Below are 21,262 nucleotides of genomic sequence, written 5' to 3'. Positions count from 1 at the left end.
TAGAAAAATAAAAAAGGATCTTGTAGGGGCCAGGGATTTAGCTCAGTGGTGCTGCTGCCTGCTTTACAAGCACAATGTCCTGAGTTTGATCCCTGTTACAAGAAAAGAAAGGAAAGGAAAAAGGAAAGGGGAAAGGAAAGAGGAAAGCAAAGGAAAGGAGAAAGAAAAGGAAAGGAGAAAGAAAAGGAAAGAAAAAGAAAGAAAGGGAACTGGATAAAGAAGATGCAGTTTTTTAATAAAACGGAGTATTGGCTGGGGATTTAGCTCAGTGGTTTCGCCGCCTGCTGCGCAAGTGCAAGGACCTGAGTTCGATCCCTGGTACCAAAAAAAAAAAAAAAAGAAAACGGAGTACTACTCAGGCATAAAGGATGAGAAACTAGAGACATTTATAGCTAAACGGATGCATATTGAGGCCATACTCTTAAGTGAAATAAATAGGACACACATGTGTAAACACCGAATAGTTTCTCTGGTGTGAGAAACGGAAAGTGTAAATAAGGATTAAAATGAATAATTCATAATTTGAAATGGGAAAAGGTCCAAAGGTGTAGGGGTGGTGGGAGGGGAAGGGGAAAGGGAAGAAGGGAAAGGAAAACTTATGAGAAAAGAAAAACAAATGGAAAGGAAGTCTACGTAAATAGGGAAGGGTGGAGGGGGTGAAGGGCGCACAGGTAATGGGGAAAAAAAATAAGAACTAAGATACATCATGTACAGGTACAAACACCCAATAATAAATGTAAATGTATTGTATACCTAAAATGTACCAATAAAAGAATAAAAAAAAGAAAGAAAGGGAAGGGAAGGAAGGAAGGAAGGAAGAAAAAAGAGAAAAAAAGAAAGGAAGGAAAGAAAGAAAGAAAGAAAAAAGAATCTTATAGTCACAGGGAAATATCAGCTTACAGAGCCAAAAAGCATAACTTTATAAACCATTTTTAAAATCAGTATATCATGGAGCTATACTAACTGAGCATAGACATTAGAGGCAACAAGTTGTTTTTTATTCTCAGAGTTAGTGAGTGGTATCTTCTTTTCTCCTATTTCACTGGATGACTTGCAAGAATAAAACAGATGTGCAAGTGGCTTTTTTTTGTACCAGGGATCAAACACAGGACCTTGTGGTTGCAAGGCAGGCGTTGGCATCACTGAGCTAAATCCCTGGCCCCATGTGCATATGTTTTTGAAAAGTTAAGTTCAAAATACAAACTAGTGTTCCATTCTTAAAGCAGGACGCAAAACAGAAGAAGCTCAATGGAAGAGAACGTCAGGAAATAAGCTTTAGCTGCAGCCTTGCCTGCAATATGAGACTTAAGACTGGTGCAGCCCCTGGCAGAAGAGGGTGAGAGCCCAAACTCTAGGTTTAGAATCTCTCTATAAAGAAGCATGTAAGGTCAAAGCTACCTGCTCATGTACCTTTTGTTTTAAAAGGATCATGCCAACTTTTTATCCTTTAGAGAATAAATATGATTAATGTGAAGCACTCAACTAGCATTTGAAAAACAGAAAATGTTCTGTTATTTTAACCATTCAGTCACTGAAAACAGTGGTGGGAGGAATGGATTTAAGAAAGAGACTATCAGGAATTTAGCTCAGTGGTTCCACCGTCTGCCTCGCAAGTGCAAGGTCCTGAGCTGGAAGAAAGAAGGAAAGAAAGAAAGAAAGAGACAGAGAGAGAGAGAGAGACGCTATTTGGTGTATTTGTTCCAACTGTGACATTCCAGATTTTATTTTGAGATCAAATCTGACAAGTAGTAGACTAAATAGTCACTTCCTGAAGAAACACACTTCTGATCAGGCATTTTAAGAGACAGACTCTTCAGAAGGCGCTAACTGTGCCCTCACAGGGCTGCAGCATTACAGGGTGCCTTTTACTTTTCACCAACTAGTCACTGACTGGGACCCGGAGTCTAGGAATTTGCTGGCCAGGATTTAGACTAATTTCTTCTTACCAATTATTGCTATTGAATTCTCAAAACCTTACACACAGAAACTGCACTGAGAAGTATTACCAATATTAAATGCTTAAAGAAAGCACTTGCTGATGGTCATATACCCCAAAAGGCAACAAACAAATAAATAAATAAAAGGCAACTTTTCAGAGAAGAATTGGCAAACAGGCCATAAACTTGGATTTGATGATTAATGGACTGTTTAGGGCTCAAATTTGATTATTTGAAGAATTCTGTACTTTAGGTTCTTCAATATTATGTCCCTTTAGAATCCTGCAGTTTAAAACATAATTGTGTCTAAACTTATTAGCGGAATTCGATGTATTTCAAATTTGACGTCTCTGAGTGACACTGATAACAAAATAAGGAAGGAGGGAGAAAAAAAGATCACAAGGGAAGTCTAAGAGGTAAGGCAAGCCCCTGTGTGACTGTATTAGGCCGTTCTAACTTCAAATAAATAAATATATATATATATATAAACCCAGGGCCCCATACATGCTAGATTAGCACTCCAACCCTGCACATTAAAATATTTTTTACTTTTAGTACTTTCGTTTTATTGACCCTGTTCTTCATTCTAGGGATAATGTAATAAAATTCAGTGTGTGGGGGAGGGCAAGGGTAAGATAAGGTATCCAAGAAAACTGATCCTGCTTGATAAAGCCCTCATTAACTATGGCCAGAAGTCATTTATATGAATGTCAAGTAAGCTAAGTTTTCAAAATAAACACACAGAAAACTCCCATCTAATTAAATATGGTAGATTGAAAATACATTTATACATCTGTTCCATTTCCCTAAAGGAAAAGGAAAACTTGTAAGACTCATGAGGGTATGAATAATGGGAGAAGGGTATCCAATTCTGGAAGATGGAAATAGAGTAGATAAAGAGTACTTGATTGAGCAGGCTGAAAGGAAGCCACGAATGTGCAGTGGAGGGGCCACTAGAAAGCCAGCCACCTTGTGGCATGGAGTCAGGGCAGGCCCAAGTCCTCCGAAGTCAGATCTCTAACCCAACCCAACTTAATCAGGTAACTGTCCCCACCAGAGGGGCACGGGACTTACTGAAAACAAGTAGGACAAATGCCACACCTATGCCCCCAAAACCCCACCCCCTTTCTCCACCTGGCTTTTAGCATAATGATAGCCAAGTTCATGCCCTGAGACAGGTGCTCTCAAGATTTTTCTCTGGGAAACTTACCTCAGAGCAGAGAAAAGACCTACAGATGTTGACTGGCTGCCTTCCACAGAGAGGAACACATGCTAACAAGCTTTGTATACACTAACAGCTTCAAGTAATTATTTTTTACCACCTCTTTCTCTTAAAAATATAAATGGATGGCCAAGGATAATCAGGCATTTGAAGAACCTCTAAAAAAAAGAGGAAACAGGGCTGGGGATTTAGCTCAGTGGTTCCACCGCCTGCCTCAAAAGCGAAAGCGCAACGACCCGCATTCCATCCCCCGTACCAAAAAAGAAAAAAACAAACAAACAAACAAAAAAGAGGAAATACGAAACAAAGAGTTTTTTAAAGCTTTATAAAACAAAAACCTGATGTGTTCAAAAAGAGAAACTATTGAAACCATAAACCAAGTTAATGCGTTTTTAAAAGTCAGCATATTAAAAGGGGAGAAAAAGTTCTTCAAAATATTAAAAATAAAAATAGGTAAATAAGAGGTTAGATGATAAAGCTAAAGAAAACAGAGAAATTGGAACAAAAAGATAGAACACAGAACTGAGGCCAAAAAGACAAAGGATCAATCCACAAGATTCAATACATTGTTAACAGGAATTAAGAAAGTGAGAGCAGAGAAAATAGAGGCGAGGGAATTACATTATCAAAGAAGAAATAACAGGGAGCCAGCATGGTGGCTCACACCTGTTAACACCACCACCATCACTCAGAAGGATTGTGAGTTTAAGGTCAGCCTGGGCTACATAGTGAGACCTTGTTACAAGAAAAATAACATGGGACAGATTTCCTGAAATTATGAGTGCACAAGGGAAAGCCTTCAGTCGCTAGCATAATGAATGAAAAGAGACCTACTCAAGGAGATCTCAGAAACCCAGGTCACAAACAAGACCTGTCAATCTTCCAGAAGAGAAAAACAGAACACAAACACGTGAAGACCGGACCAGCTCCAGTCCTTTCACCTGCAACAATGGAAGCTAGAGTACAAGTCAGAAGCTACAAATCCAAGATAGGGAGAGAAAACTACTTAAAATCTCAAAATCCAGCTGCAGGTGTAGTTCACTGGTAGAGCAGCACCTGGCTAGCATCTGCAAGGCCCTGGGTTCAATCACCAGCACAGGGAAAAATAATAAAAAAAGACACAGAGAATAGGATAAAGACACATCCAGAGAGACAAGAGCTCAATATATCAGCCAAGAACTTGCTCAGGAAACTGAGGAATGATGCACTCACTGGTTTACATGAAAGCTCATTTAAGAAAAGTGGAAGACATGGAAACAGGAGACAGAGTATTCAATAGCAACATAAGTGACAGTGATGACTAATGGCCCCAGGGTAAGTTATGAAGCACACTTGCAATCTCAGCACTCTGGGAGGCTGAGGCAGGACTGCAAGTTTAAGCATAGCCTGGGCAAGTAAGTAACTTAGTGAGACCCTCTCTCCAAATAAAAAAAAATTTTTTTAAAAGGCTGGAAATATAGCTCAGTGCAAAGGCCCTGGGTTTAATTGGAGAAGAGGGAGTGGAGGAGGAAGGGAGGGGTAGGAGGGAGAGAAGGGAGGAGGGGGAGGGAGGAAAAAACAGCGTACGAAGAAGAGTTTAAAGAATAAATATCCAAGGGCCGAGGATTTAGGGCAGTGGCACCAAGCCTGCCTCACAAGTGCAAGGTCCTGAGTTCGATCCCCAGTATGAGGGAGGGGAAAAAAAAGAATAAATATCCAAGTTGGAAAGTGGATTAGAAAGATATGGCTCAAGAAAAGAAAATGCAAGTGAAAACATGAATTAATAAGCCTGGGGCAATGAAACATTTTAAAAGAAACAAAATATAATCATAGTATATTTTGTATTAGAGACTGAAAAATGAAAACCGATTTTAAAAAATCAGAAACATAAATGGGTTATTATTCAGAAACAAGAAACTAGCAGAGGCAGCCACTTCTGAAAGCCATGCTGCTGAAGCAATGCCTCCTGGGAGAGCAGTCAGGTCTGAGGAGGGGCAGAGCAGGTACCCTGGTTTTCTATTATTTATTTATTTAGCTACCAGGGATCAAAATCTGGACCTTGCGCTTTCGAGGCAGGCGGCGGAACCACTGAGCTAAATCCCTGGCCCTGCCCTGGTTTTCTAAAACACTGGAGGCATTGGCCTGGCTCAGCAACCTAGGGACACGCCTCACTGGTGAAAATAAAAGTTAAAGCTTCCTGACTACTCACTTCACTTTCTGTCTACCACTTGGTCCTAGAAGCTTGTGATACAAGGACAAGACTATTGAAAGAAATGGAACCAAAACAAAGGAAAAAAAACCCCAGCTGGGCTGGGGCTTCTCCTACTCACCATCTCTCTGGCTATTTCCAGCGCTTCCTGCAGGCCATAGAGCCTGCCGCAGACCAGGTAGATTCCATTGGCCCAGAGAATACAACCCTCATGGACCCAAAATTCGTTGCTATCAAGAGGTAGTTCAGGGATTTGTAACTCCGGCTCGGGGCCACCTTCTGAAGTGGTGGGCATGGAGGGCTTTGTGTCCAAAATAGTCTTTTCACTGCTGCCCTCAGTGGCTGCTTTCTTACAAGGGAGCCCCCTGGACAAGGACCGAGGGCCTCCACCACAGTCTTCCGAGCGGTGGCGCCGCTTGAACCTGGGGTGTGCAGCCAGGCTCCTCTGCTCCTTCTGCTGCTCCTCTTCCTCCTCGGTGTCCGTCTTGGAGCCATTTGAAGCGCTTTTGTGCCGTACCTTGACTTTGCTCTGCATTTCTGTGGCCCTCTTAGGAGGCAGATTCTTCGGGAGAGTGGCTGCATAATCTTGGGGATAAAAGGGTCCAAAGAGGTCACCCATGTTCCGGTAACTGGCCCACTTGCCACACAGACAGCAAACCAGGTGCCCCATAACAGACGACTCTGTCACCACAGGCCCCTGCAGCATGAAGGAGGAAGCTGGGAGCACCTTGCTTTCGGTGCTGCTGGGGGGAGGGGTCAGGGACCTCTGACCTTTCCGACCCCTCACCAATTTGGTCTGTTCCTCTTCTTCAGCATTGATGATTGTACAAACGGCTCCAAGTTCACACTTATTTACTACATGGATATAGGGGTAAAAAGACTTGTTCTTGGCATCAGTTTTATCCAGTGGCTGGGTGGCATACTTTAGCTTGATCTCAGGCTCCTGGGGTTCTATGATGGGAACTGCTTGTTTGGTTTTCCGTTTCCTTGGTTGGGCCCCAGGCTTCCTTCTCTCTCTCCTTTGCCTCTGTTTTTTTGGCTTTGGCTCTCCATCTGCAGAACCTTCTGGTATCTGAGGTGGCTGGGGAGGCGGGGGTGGTGGCTGTTGCTGCTTTTTTTGCTTATTCACACTGCCAATGGGTCTCCCCTTCTTCTTTCCTGATGGGAAATATCCCTTTGGGGGGAAACTCTCTTGTTTGGGTGAAATGGTCACTGTTTCATTCTCCTTCTCTTCAGCCTTGGGGTTTGCCTCGGGGGCCAATATGCCCACTGGAGCTACATTCTTTGAGTCAGGAAAGATTAACGGTGCTGCCCCACCCAGGGAACCATCTGGTCTCCCTTGGTTATTTCCAGGCTTCTGTGAGGTCGTGGATGTCATGGCACCAGGGGGTTCCTTTCCAGCAGGAACAGTGTCTGGGTGTGTCTCTGCCTTCCCTTTGTCATCCCCACTGGCATGCCATTCTTCTGCAGACCTTCCGAGAGGCTTTTCAATGTTAGACTCCTGGCTGGCTGGACCCACTAGGTCAGACACCACCTCACCTTTTCTCTTCTCCATCTCGGCCTCCTGGGCAGCCACCGTGCTGCCTTCAGGAGGACCACTCTTTAGAGACAGTATGTCATCCAGCGTCACTGTGTCTCCCCCGGCCTCTGCGCTGTTTGTAGATGCACTCCTCCTGATATTTGGGGATGTGATCTTCTGAACTATAGCTTCCAGTTTCAATCCTCGTCCTTTCCGTGGGGGGAGTATTTTGGTCTTAGCAGGGCTTGTGAGGGTAACAGCAGGGCAGTTTCTATTATCTGAGCTTGGAAGGTCCTTGGAGGAATCTCTCTTAGGGATAGACTTGATATCCTGACTGTGAGAGAGATGGGCATAGGAATTGAAGGCTTTATCCGTGCCTTCTTTTGATGGGTGAAGGAGGCGCCCTTTATCTTCAGTGTTACTGTTCTTTACATCTTGAGACTGTCTCTTACTGGGAATGGGAGAGATAAAAGAACGGACACGCCTCCGCATGATTAAGGGGTTCTGAGAAGAATGGTCCTCTTGGCCCGGAAGCCTCAGCATTACATTACTAGGTTTCGATGACTGTGTAGACTCAGCTAGTCCATGCCCATCAGTCTCATGGGGTGGTCCGTACCTTTTCTGACTGGACATTCCTGGAGGACCACTGCTTTTGGCTGGAGAAGTTTGCCGAGAGAGATCCCAACAAGATTCTTGTAACTTCTGGGAGCCATGCTTCAATTCCATGCCTTTGTTAGGCAGACCGTCACTAGACAAGAGGCAGCGCCCAGCTTCCTGCGAGCCAGGGTCATGGTACGTGCCTACTGGTGGGCCATACATCATACCATCTTTGTCGTTTTTCAGAGGGCTCCGTACTCTGTCAAGAAACTGCTGCTGTCGTGGGCTCTTCCGAGATCCCTCCTGCCTGTGCTGTGCGGCAGCAATTACTCCCTGAGCAGAACTGCTGCTCCAATCTTTATACTCCTCTTGCTGCTGTTGGTACATCTGTCTCTTATAATGGAGCTGGGAATTCAAACCTGTGTTAGGATCCCCATAAGCATGAGCCCGAGTGTTTGTGTGGTATGCAGAGGCCAGGCTTTCTGAGTTGGGAGAGAAAGGAGCGTGTAAAGAGCTTCTGTTGGCCCTCTCTGAAAAAGTCATGTGTGGGTTCATGTGATGAGGGTCTCCTCCCGGGCCTCTGCTCCTCCCAGGAGACATCTTCAATTTTTCTGCAAAGTCATGGTACTGAGAAGGGGACCGACCCCTCATAGCCTCCCGACTACCAACTCTGGCAGGGACCCGCCTCATTGGCGTGGGTCTGCTGTCTTGGGGGCCATAGTCTGAAAGGGAATCGTGGGCTGCTGCTCCTGGGCTGGCATTGCCACGGTAAGATTCATGCTTGATGCTAGTGGGATGACAGTGGTCTCCAGATTTCTTGTTGTTAAAACTAGTTTGGGATTTGGGTTGTTCAAAGTCTTCCTCTTTTATCTGCCCGCTCTGGGATTTCAGCTTTGTTTCCATGGACACCAATCCACCTGGAAGAATGACGGACTGACTTAAACTTGGGTTGAGACGTTCGTTCCTCCCAATTCTGGCGTCGGCACCCATGTGCCCCAGTGAGTGAGCCCCTGGGTCCCTGACAATCTGTCTTAGGGGAGAAATGTCACAGATCACTGATCTCCTTTCAGAGAGAGAGCCTCCAGGCTCATGAGCTGATGATGGAGGCTCTATTTCAAACTTTCTGGGAATTGGATAGTCGGCCAAATTGATCTGTTTCATTTCAGGAGCTGCGCTGCTTGACTTTCTTTCCCAGGGTCCCCAGTGGGGGTTTTCTAACAGGGATCCAATGCTTTTGTTCAGAAGGCCCCTGCTAGCTAATTCATTGGTTTGACTAACTAGGACATTGGGCCTCGAGGTTCCTTCCAGGCCACCAGCCATCCCCTGATGCTCCTGAGCACTCCTGGAATACCTCCTGTCAGGGTGGTGGTGGTAACCCTGAAGCACTTCCTGCAGAAGGCTGGGAAACTTCTCATTTCTACCCTTTCGTTCCCCATGGCCAGTGAAGTCCCCCTTTTCTTGCCCTATAGGATACTGAGGAAAGCCACCGACATTTCGTGCCACAGCTGACCCAAAACTCTCTTTGTAACTATAACGCAGGCTTCCAGGAGACTTGCTGGGCTCAGTCCTGCCTGTGAAACCAGGGCCCACTGTGGAGTGGCCAGTCTGTCCATTTCCTTCTCCGTTATGATTGGAGCTGCCATCACCATTCTTGTTTCCTTTGCTCCCTCCTCCTGGAGGCTCTGGCTGTGGAAGTGATGTTTGACTGGATTCCTTTGCCCCACTGTTGCTGGGTGGCTGTGGAGTGGCCGCAGACTCATCCTCTGGGGAGCCTTTATCCTGTCCACCAGGCTTTTCTACCCGACCTGCCATGGCTTCCCGGGACACAATCACCCCAACTGTCTTCTCGTTGACTTTTGGGTTCCCCTCAGATGACAGTGGGGCATCCTTAGCACCCGGTGAAGTGGCCTCTTCTCTAGGTGCAGGACTGGCACTCAGTCTCGGGGGCTCACTCTGAGTGCCTTGTGCTGGTGAGGTGCCAGCTTTCTCTGAGGTTCCACCCTTATAGGTGGTGTCAGAGCTGGTACTCTGGCCACTTAGCTGCCTCACTCTCTCGCCTTGGTCCTCTGAGCTGCTGGAGCAGCCTCCGTCCAAGGACTCTGCCATTGGGGACTTCAGCTGCTCCTCAGGCTGTGAGGAGCCTTCTGAGTTTGTGCAGCTGTCTGCCTTCTTAGATGATGAGGAGGGCCTCTTGGAGGTCTTTTTCTGAGGTGTCAGGGCATCAGAAAGTAACATGTGTTGGACAGTATTAGGAAGATTGGCCACTTGCGTACTCAGGGCACTCAAACTACTCAACCCAGGATCCGTCAGCCGCTTTTCTGGCACCACTTCTAGCCCAAACCCTTTGAAGCCTGAAGCATGAGAATTAGGACTGGGCATCATCGATGGAGTTGGACTGAGCTGAGGCATTAACTGTAAAATTCGGTTTCTGGAACCCATGGGCACACTGCCTTGCCCACACTGAAGATTCTCCCCACTCTGCATGAGAGGAGAGGGGGTGGAGCTGCAGCTTGGAGACTGAACCACAGAGGCAGCTGGAGAGGGATTAGAGATGGGGCTGAAGTTCTGGTGAAACTGCATGGGGGACCTCACAGGAACCTCGGGCTGGCTGTACTGCCCCACCTGGCTTTGAAGGGGCAGCTTGGTGGCAGCATTGGTGTACTGCATCACATGCTGAGGGGGATGTTGTTGCTGTTGCTGCTGCTGTTGCTGCTGTTGCTGTTGCTGTTGCTGCTGCTGCTGCTGCTGTTGCTGCTGCTGCGGCTGTGTTTGCGGCTGTGTTTGCTGCTGCTGCTGCCCCTGCTGGGTCCCTTGTGGAATCTTTGTCTGTTCAAAATTTTTCATAGATTGAGGCTGATAGCTGTAATTTGATTGGGTTCCATAAGCCTGTGCATTAGAACCTACATTATGCCCTTCGTACTGGGAGCCAGCATTCACACTGTAACTGCCATCATAGCTCTGTCCAGACTGGCTGAAACGCTGTGGTGAAGGGAAGGAGGAGGAAGAGGAGGAAGAAGCAGAAGACTGGTAGTGCTGGCCAAACTGACCCACTCTTAACTGGTAGCCAGCAGCAGTGGATGGCAGAGTTGAGGGCCGCTGCATTGGCTGTAGATGGGATGAGCCGGAGGTGGGCTGGCCAGCGGCTTGTGGCAGAGGTTGATGGGACTGGTAAAGCTGTTGTCTCAATTGCTGTACTTGCTGCTGCTGTTGGCTAGAAGCCTGCTGTTGGTACTGAGCACTCCCAGGAGAGAAAGGCCCTGTGTAATCCTGCTGATAATGAGACACACCACCAAGGGCAGAGTGCTGTGCTTGAAACTGGCCTACATGACCCTCGCTCCCATACTGATTGCCAAAGCTGCTCCCCTGGGGTGGTCCATAGCTCTGCACGGGCCCAGAAGGCCTTCGCTGAGGAGGCTGTGGGGTTCCTGTTGCCACGGGGTCTTTGTTGCCTGCCATGTAGTAAAAATCTCCAGCCTCTTTCCTGAACCCCTGGTACCCCTGGTGACCAGAGGCCTCGCTAGCCATCACTGCAGCAGCAGCAGCCGCTGTTCCTCGTCGTCCACCACCACTGCCGCCACCACTGCCACCACTACTGCCACTTGCACCCCCAAAATTCTGGAACATCTGGGCCTGACGAGGGCTGAACTCTTCTATCCGGGATGAGCTGTGTACTTCCTGTTGGTAGCTCTGCTGGTTTCCGTGGTAACTGCTTTGCTCTCGAAAGGACTGCATACTGTTCAGCAGCACAGCAGCAGCCCAACAGCCCTCCTGGAAATGGGAGAAGAAAGACAGATATGAGACATGCTTCTCTGTACAAACAAAATCAGGTCTAAAACAATTCAGATCCCTAGATGAAGCTGACTGGTTTGAATGTTATCTTTTTTCTTATTATATCTATTTCTGATAATGCAAATAAGCAGAGAAATGGCCTAAAGAATAAAGCAGGAGTCTGTGGTAGAAATCAAAGAATCACTGTAGTTATTATTAGACAAATAAGCCTCCAAAATTCAGATGGGTTAAGTATGGGATTATGTTATTACTGTCCATGAAAAACAATCATCTTTAAATAAGTCTTTCAGTTATGGCAGGGGAGGGTGAGGAAAAGCACCTTCAGCTTCTTGCTTTCACATATTACTCTGTCCTGTGAGCTGAGGCAGTACTGAGGCAGCCACTCCACGCTCAGCTGCTGTGCCCACTCCTGAGCTGGGAAACAGAACAGGCTGAAAACCAAAGCCAGTTCCTCAGTCCAGAAGCACACTGTTGCAGTGTTACTGTAGCTACCAACCACCTGTGACACAGTGTGATATCTCTATGGACTACTCCTGCCTGTGGCAGTTACCCACTGAAACTCTGGGTTCCACCTTTCTGCTGCACAATTTGGTCTAAGGCAGCCCTCTCAGCCACCTGCCTGCCATTCCCAGGCACCAAAGCTAACCCTAAGCTAGAGAGTAGCACTGACTCTGCTTCCAGACTCTCAGAACACCAGCACCTGTAGCTGCCACATAGCTTTTCACTTGCCAATTTAGTATTCTCAAAGCTATTACTAGCTATTCCTATGAAAACAGGAATTAAAACAGTCACTTTGGAGGACAGCAAAAAACAGGGAAAAAATAGAAAAGAATATAAAGTGTAGGACCCAGACTCTTCCCAGAGTTATCTGGCACAGCCACCGTTGCTGCATTACCTTTGCTAAACTCTCACCCTCTTAAACAATTCATCAAGAACTGATTGTATTCTTCCTTTTGCCTGGACATATAGCTTCTCTGAGTCAGAGATGAACAGGACAAGGTCAAACTGCTCCAAATAACTTTAAAAATCAACTATTTATAGGGCAGCATGGTGGTGCACACCTGTAATCCCACCCACTGTGGGAGGCTGAGGCAGGAGAATCACAAATTCAAACTCAGCCTAGGTAATTTAACAACTTAGCAAGACACTGTTTCAAAATTAAAAAAAAAAAATTTTTAAGGCTACAGACTGTAGCCCCCTCAGTGTGAAGATCCGAGCTAGGTTCAATCCCCAGTACTTTAAAAAAATCAATTGTTTAAAGAGCTTATGAAAGATACATGAGCTAGGGTAAAGTTCAAAGACAGCTGAATTCTCCAAACAGTTTATGAAGTTCATTTCTTAGGCACTCTTAGGGGAGCTGCAATGGAGTTGCCTGCACAAAGTCAGTGATCCTTCTTTAAAGTTAAGTCAGACTCACCATCTCCTTGATCCTGAACTGCATCATCCATGCTTTTGCACAGAACTCTGCTCTGCTTTGCCTGCCATGACTTGTCCCTCTCACCTCCTTCCAGCCTCTGGGCAAATGTCACCTGGCTGTAAGGCCTTCCCCGTCATCCTACTAAAACCAGCTAACTCCCTTACCATGCCTCCATTTCCTCTCTTATTTTATCCCCATCCCTAGTACTTACTCCTAAGAGACACATATATGTTACTTGTTTACCGTCTGTCTCCCCCCCACCATTGGTATACAAACTCAACAAGAGACTGCATGTTCCTCACCATAATCTTCATGTCATTTGAACAGTAAGGTGTATAGCAGTAGGCATTCTGCACAGATGTTTAACAGTGTTAAGAAAAAGGTATAGAGAACAAGGCTAGAACTCATATTCAGAGGTGGTTCTGTGGGGTCAAGAAAACTTTAGAAAGCAGAATATGATGGATCTAAAGTAGAACTGGAGGATGCTGCAAACTTGCCTTAAAATTCTACATGTCCAGGTCTAAGGGAAAACCCAGCTTATCTTCGGTCCACATGAGAACTTCAAGGAAATAATTCAGAAAGTAAACACAGATCACAGCAGAAGAGGGCCAGTAACCTGACCTCTGAAAAACTGACACAGTTCTGAAATACGTTATGTCTAAAAGAGCTAGAAAAGGGCCTTCACTTTGATACTAAGTTGGATTATACAGTCACATGACCCAAAGCTATCTTTAAATATTCACATACAAGAAACATCAGAGTCTAAAGGAAAGGGCTTCTCATCCTCTTCAAATGCCTCTGCAACAGACTATTTCTTTGTTCCAGTTAATCTGCTGAGCAATAGGTAAGAACTATTTAAATGGTCATTAAAACAATGGCACTATTCCAGCATTTACATGCCCTGATTTGCTTAATTCTCACAATACTAATATCCTCATTTTACAGATGAGGAAACTGAGGCATGGAATTCACAGTGCTCCTACTCAGTAGTCCTGAGGGCCCAGGTCCCAACAGGCCATGTTCTTTACATTGCCCAGAGGATCTTCCACATGGCCAGTCACAGAGGCCACCTATTCTGTCAGAGATCAGTTGTGAGAGGAGATGGCTGCCAAATGTCCTTATAGGTAGTCCCTTCAGCGCAGGCCTCTCACGAGGACCTCCAACACTGTCCCGGCTAGTTCTCCACCCCTCTATCATTTCTAAGACAATCAAGAATAATTCTGTCCACACATGTTTCTTGTTTGCAGTATGATTCTACTCTGGTTCTCTGTGCCAGTGGCCTTCTCAACATGGTAAGAAGGCTAAATGAGGTTATATTCAACAAAAACACCAAATCTGGCAGTTGAAGGAATGAAAAGCAGCCAAGATGATTTCTATAAATGAATACATGTTGTTTAATTAATTCTTCTGTAAATTATAAAACCAGACTTCTGAAGGTTTCAATGTATAAACAGTAGTGCCTCTTGCTACTTGTTTTTCCTAAATAGGAGCCATTGAGCTGAAGACCATTCTGAACATCAGCACAATAGGTCTCCAGCTGCCTGGTTATGGAGGACCTGATCTCCAGATAGGGAAAACAGATGTGGGCACACTTCCTCCTCAGGTCTGTTCTCAGCCCTTCCCTATATATTTCTTGTTCTGGAAGATGCCCTCCCTCCTTATTGTTATAGTTCGTGAGCTGAAGGGGGAAAAAAAACCCCAACAGCCAATACCTTCTGCCAAGCACTAGTCCAGCTAAATATTCTCATATGAGTACCAAGGTGAAGCAAAATTTATCTTTTTAGGAGTTCCAAGTAAAGCAATTAGGGAAAACAAATATACCAGCAATAGAAAATGTACACCTAGACTATTTGTAATTTTCCCATTAGCATATAAAACAAGCTAATAATTAATAAAGGTCACCCCAATACTACCTATCATTTTTTAAAAGCATCACTGTAATCAATTTTAAAGCACTGTGATGAATAATGACAAATGCCTGAATATTTGACTAAAAGATGTAGTAAAGAAAATTCAGTACCTCAGAGGAAGTCTGATATCCATAAGGAACTTTCATACATATTTAAAGAAGTTTCCCAACATATTTCCCCTCTCTCCCTTTCCTGATTTGCTCACATATTCCTAACTGTCTGCATATCTCAGACAGGCTGGAGATGAACAGTTAGGTCCAGAGCTTTCCAGATCCACATGCTGACCATCTGGCGATGGCAGAGTTCTCCATACTGCTGATGGCTGACAACCCTGCTATCTTATAGAAAGCCAACATTTAACTTTCTTTGTCCTTCTGCCTTCACATGTCCAAAACCATCCCAATCCCCATTCTATTCTCTCTCCCCAAAGTTCTCCCAACTGTCCAAGAAAGCTCTTCTCATCTAAGTACCTGCATCCTCTTTCATGGCAGGATTAACAACCACTGCACTTCTGCTGATTCCCCTTCCTTGCTTTAAAAAATGCCCCATTACCTGGATATGGTGATGCATGCCTATAATCCCAGAATTCTGGGAGACTGAGGCAGGAGGACTGTAGCCTAAACAACTTATCAACTGAGTGAGACTTTGTTTCAAAAAATTAAAAAAGGGGTAGGGGTGTAGTTCAGTACGATGCAGCCCAAAAAACAAAAATACCTCCAAGCCTCAAGAAATTAACAATCTATATGCTTCTGGTTATGGAGGGATATTCTCTATGTGGCCTCCTACCCCACTCCTGACTGACCACCATCCTAATGTGTGCCCTGGGAGGGGCACCACAGGGACTCTTCACAGGCCCTCTGCCTTCTGACCCAGTATAGAGACAATGAGACACAGGCATTACTTCCCCATCCTGCAGTTACTGAAGCTGCTGGAGACTCTCTCAGTGTCCACAGCTTCACCAGCTGTCTAGCAGCCTGGACATTAGCCACGTTCTCCAGCTTCCAGGAATCACTTCCTTGTGCCTCCAGGCCTAGGAGATAATGACCACCTGGGACTGCCAACTGCCAGGCCAGAAGACTTCACATTCCCCATTGCTTCATCCAAATCTTGCTCACCCTTTGTAAGCAGTCTCTTTACTAATCTTCTGCAGTGTCAACTCAGCTTCATGATCCCCTCCTGCCATGCCCTCCTCCACACACCAGAGCCAGGGACTACTTTCCAGGTCCTTTTCCAGCATGGTTCTGGGTTGCAGTTCACAAAAGCAGCAGTTCCCCAAGCTCCAGAGAGCATGCACCATGGCCCTTCAGCCTGAGACCATCAGAGCAGCTTGCCTTAGCCTCCCCAATCCTAGTTCTTCCAAAATTGAGTCAATGCTTAATTACCACATCAAAACCCTTCATACCTGGAATCAAAAGCATGTCACTTCCTGAATGAACTCTCAATGATACAACTAAATATTCCTCAATCTACCAGTTTGAATGTGCCATCTGTTTTCTACCAGGACCCTACCTGATAAAGTGCTCTCATTCTTAGGATTTCAGAGTACACTATTATCACTTGGGGAGTGAGAGACTTCTACTTCATACAATATGGCATACAACAGGGACTCAAAATCCTCCCTCAACAAAACGCCTAGAAATGTCAAAGTACACAGCCAAACTGCAAGAGATGCCCAAGGTTCAAATTCAGAAGGGTTGTTAAAAACCAAGTAGCAAGCAGGAGGTGGGCTCTGAACCAGGGATAGGGTGGACCAGGGTCTGCATGCAGAAACAGAAGATAATTATTTGGCCCTTTTAATTGGAAGTAGGGAGACAGATCAGTCAATTCTGCAAGTAATGACTGGGCAGTGCTACTTGCAACAGGAATAACTGAGGGGGAGGTACTGGGGATAGAACTCAGGACCTTGCGCTTACGAGGCAGTCGCTGTGCTGCTGAGCTAAATCCCCAGCCCCCAGGAATAATTTTTAAAAGATGACAAAGTATATTTATTCTTAAGTCTGGCACCAATTCATTTTCAAAACCAAGACAATGCTGTTCTTTCCTCAAATGCGTTGGCTTCCTATCCTTAAGGAAAAGCACTATCATTCTGAGCCAGAAGCTTTGGAATAAGCCTAAACTCACCTCCTAAACTCTCTGCATTTAAGACGTGGCCTAATCATGATGCTGCTCTTTTTTGTATCTTCTTTTCCTTCCTAATCCTGTCCAGCCATTTTTATCTTTCTGACCCCAGAGAGTGCCTCCTGAAGTTCACTGCCCCACACCAATCAGCGTGCTGCATGCTGACAGTGCCACCCATCACACAGGCCTGGATGTCCCGTGGCATCTTCCAGGCAGTTTTCTGCTCCTCCCATCTCTCCCCCAAGCCTGCTCAGGCCTTTGTGCCATCACCCCCTCACCTTGGAGCCTTCTCTGAAGCACCCCTAGGTCCATAAATTCCTCCTGTCAGGCCACATGGCTCTCAGAACCCTAATAACTGCTGAAATGTGATCTTCTCTACAAGTCTTCCTTAAAGCAGAGTGCACTGACCTTAACCATTCATTACCTAAGGTATGTGGCTACTAATATACTATAAATACCATTTATTAAGCAAATTCTACATGTCAGGCTGTCTGATTTTTTGTATATATCTCTCAATTAACAAAGGGAGAAACCCCAATAAATGTCCTTCTCCTGAAATCACTCTTCTAGGACAAATTGAAGCTGACAGTCTTGAACTCAAAATTCTTTTCATTCTGAAGCCCATGATACTTCCTTTCACTGTGCTTCATAAACAGCAAGGAGCTCCCAAACCCATGTTTCTGAAATTCTGACACACACTTGAATGAGACTGTAATACCTGGCTATCACTTATTTTCTGCATGCTTTACACAGGCCACATACTCTACCAGGTGCTTTACACAAATGTTAATGTATTCAATCCTCACCATGAGCTAAGATGTATTAGTACTCCCTTTGTACACAGAGGCTCCAAAAAGTTTAAAAAGTGAAACATTCTTAGTAAAAAGAGAGGTGGGTTATGAACACCCACCCCAGCGTCCAGCCTGCACTTCTAACAGAAGCCTTACTCTCACAGACTTGATGCATTTTAGAAAGGTGTCTTGAAACTTGCCAGAACTGAGCTGAGCAGTGTGTACCTAGGCATATCTGTACCACTTGTTTCCTATGTGTGTAAAGTGAGTATATCAGGGACTTGATTTGCTACTTCATATTCTGGTTCCCCCTCTCTTTTTCTCAGTGGCTAACAACTGTCTCAGTGCACTCAAACAGCCTTTAGCACAAGACAATATGCTGACGGTGCTGGCTGGTCCCTGCCTGGGGAATTCAGAAAGGAGCTCAACTCAGTCAGAATTCACACGTCTGCCCACTGCCTCAGAGCAAGAAACCCCCAGAATGCAGCAGATACAAGAAATTTGCTCTCTGAGGGTCAAAATCTGTTTTATATCAGCCATAGAAGCTGTAAAAATGTCCACCCTTCAATCATGATCAAATACATGCAGGCAAAAAAGCGAAGGCACAAATTTATAGCTATTAAATTTTTCAAAAATATGTAAGAGATGATATTACATCTGGTGAGGTTAGAATGAACATGGTACCAAAAAAAACCTCAAATGAACATGGTATAAAAAATAACAAAGCATAAATTATTACAACTCTTTGGAAAAGCAAGTTGGTAATAAAATCTCAAACCAAAAGTACAAACTACCAAGAGATTGCTCCAGTGCTAGCTGTAAGGGGAAAAAATCTGACAACAATCTAACTCTTTATCATCCGAAAATGATTAAGCAACTTAGGGTATATCCATTTAAAGAAACAATAAATGATCATTAAAAATGCTAGTGCTGCATGCTTGTAACCCAATCACTCTTGAGGGGCTAAGGCAGGAGGATGCCAAGTTTGACCCCCGCCTGAGCAAATTAGTGAGACAACATCTCAAAATAAAAAATAAAAAGGGGCCAGGGATTTAGCTCAGTGGTTCCGCCACCTGCCTTGCAAGCACAAGGTCCTGAGTTCAATTTCTGGTACTAAAAAAAAAAAAAAGACCAATGACTAAAAAATAAAAAGGGCTAGAGCTATAGCTCAGTACAAAGGCCCAGGTTCAATCTCCAGCATCATAAAAACAAACAAAAAAATCCAAGTGCTTATTGTGTAACATCAGATAAAGGAGAGCAGCATATAACAACTCATAGCTGTACTATGATTACAACTATAGAAATTAGGCATTCACTTAGATAGGGGCCAAAGGAAATGATGTGGAAAAATGAAAACTTTTTTTTTTTTAAAGAAAACCTTTTGACTATCCACAGTAGCAGGACTGTGAGTGGATTTTCCCCCTTTTCCTTTCATTAGTTTTTGTACAGAAATAATCCCTTCAATGCTTGGCATGGTGGGCGTGCCTATGATCCCAGAACTCGGGAGGCTGAGGCAGAAGTACTGTGAGTTCGAGGCCAGCCTGGGCTACACATTGAGTTCAAGGCCAGCCCAAACCACATAGCGAGACCCTGTCTCAAAACAACAACAACAAAAAAACCAACAAGAAAATAATCACATAAAATAAAATTAATACTGGGTGTGATGGCACATGTTTATAATCCCAGCACTCTGGAAGCTAAGGCAGAAGGATATCAAATTTGAGGCCAGATGGGACTACATGGCGAGAATGTATTTCAACATCCCTCCAAATGTTTTCAGTAACCTCATTATTCCTTACATTCATGATGCTTACACTACCTCAACAGTATCTCTGCTCCATCTGTACCTACTGTTAGCACAGAGCTTCTCTGCGCAAGTGAAGGAAAGAAGATCCAGGAAACACCACAAACCAGGAGCAGTCGAGGGCCAGAAGCATTTGCCAGGTAGAACAACTGCTCCAGGAACCCAATGCCCATACCACATGTACACCTTGGACACCCCAGCACCCAAGCGAGTGTGCACAGAGTCACTAGCTCTATTTCTCCAAATCAGGCCTAGAAGCAGCTGAATTCCACTCCACGGTGGGCAGGCCTATTTTTAGAAATAATCTCAAACAGCCAAGAGGCTGAAGCGTCTCATCAACTGCATGCTTCTGCAACTCTGCAAGAAGTGCCAGAGATCAGCTTCTGGCCAGGCCCAGGAGCCGAGGGCCGCCCTGGCCCCACGCCCACTCAATGGATGCCTGGCTTTTGTCGAGGGGTACCCCAAAATCATGCAGATGGCCATGTCTACAAGCAGGATGACTAAGCAGTTCCTAGAAAGGGGGCAGAGGGGTGGGGCCAAGGCATCTTAGGGGCTAGTTGGAGCACCCTGTGGGATTTTTGTTAACAGCTGAGCCTCAGAGCTTTTGAGATGTCACTGAATCTTCTTTCTCCTTTAAGGGGTGAGTGCATGATGTTTAAACTTTTACAGACAAAAGAATCACAAGAAGGCAGCTGATGCTGCCATTTACAGTGGGTATGGTGGTGCAGGCTTGTAATCTCAGCTACTCAGGAGTCTGAGGCAGGAAGACTGCAAATTCAAGACCAGCCTGGACAATTTAGTGATACCCTATCTCAAAATTTAAAAAATAAAAAAGACTGGGTATAGTTCAGTGGTAGAGCATCCGTTGGTTCAAGCATCGATAACACCAAAGAAAAAAAGTGTTTTGTTTTATTATTCATCCAAATATAATTTTGATTTAAAATGCAAGATACCAAGAACTAATCCATAATACAAGGACGAAAAATTATATGATGAAAATTATAAGCTTTACTGAAGGGCCCAAAAGGAGAGCTCAAAACAAAAGCAAAAAACAAAAGACACAGTGTAGATGAAAAAAGCAGTATCATTAAGAAGTCATGTCTCCAAAGATTAGTTTATAAGAGTCATAGAGTTCAGGGGCCAGGGATTTAGCTCAGTGGTTCCGGCACCTGCCTCACAAGGACAAGGTCCCAAGTTCGATCCCCGGTACCAAAAAGAAAAAGATTCATAGAGTTCAGTCAAAACAACAAAGTATGAAAAATTTTTAATCAAAGTGTGTTACATTAATGTATGAATCTGCCAAAATGAAATCCATTACGCTATATAACCAAAAAAAGTGAAAAAATTTTTACTTTTAAATAATTTCAAGTGCAAGAATAGTTCATAGGGGCCGGGGATTTAGCTCAGTGGTTTCGCTGCCTGCTGCTCAAGCACAAGGACCCGAGTTTGATCCCCGGTACCAAAAAACCCCAAAAAACAACAAACCTCCCCCCCTCACACACACACAGAAGAATAGTCCAAAGTACTCACATACTCTTTCAACAAGACTGCCCAACTAGGTGTTTCACATCACCTTCTGTGTTACCTCCATACATCCCCAGTATCACACTGGTTTCTTCTTCATCTCTTTACTAGCAGGCTGAAGACATGAAGCCCCTCTGCTCCTGCATACTCCAGTGAACAGTTCCAAAAACAAGGCCACTCTGCTACAGAACCAGCATACAAGCCTCCATATCAGGAAACCGACACTGATACTGCCCAGACCCCACCCATCTGAAGTTTTCCGATGCCCCCAACACTTTTCTCCCCTTTCTAATCCAGGGTCCATCCAGGCTCCATGTCTCTACCAGCGCCTCTCACCTTCAGTACGTCCTCCATCTTCTGACATTCACGTCCCTGCCGGCATACTGTCCTTTCCTACAGACAGACCCTCAGCTGAGACTGGTCTACATCTCCTCATGACCATACTC

At 45.0% G+C, this 21,262-nt stretch overlaps 1 protein-coding gene across 6 annotated transcripts in view; it reads right to left on the bottom strand.

The window, feature by feature from the left end:
* The window catches only part of Tcf20 (transcription factor 20), a 153,682-nt gene that overhangs the window by 38,342 nt on the left and 94,078 nt on the right, over positions 1–21,262 (bottom strand). For all 6 annotated transcript variants that reach the window (XR_002395240.2, XM_087213790.1, XM_013072514.3 and 3 more), the window contains exon 2: positions 5,469–11,231. Coding sequence is in view for 5 of the 6 variants with exons in the window: in XM_087213790.1 (XP_087069916.1) it covers positions 5,469–11,195 (5,727 nt within the window). In the remaining variant the exon portion in view is untranslated. The remainder of the gene's footprint in view (positions 1–5,468; positions 11,232–21,262) is intronic.

Source organism: Heterocephalus glaber, unplaced genomic scaffold (genome assembly GCF_053883595.1).
Source record: "Heterocephalus glaber isolate CG9 unplaced genomic scaffold, H.glaber_assembly_v1.0 deba00001444, whole genome shotgun sequence".
NCBI classification, from domain to species: Eukaryota; Metazoa; Chordata; class Mammalia; order Rodentia; family Bathyergidae; genus Heterocephalus; species Heterocephalus glaber.
Note: the sequence above shows the minus strand (reverse complement) of the source record. Positions and strands in the feature narration are given on the sequence as shown.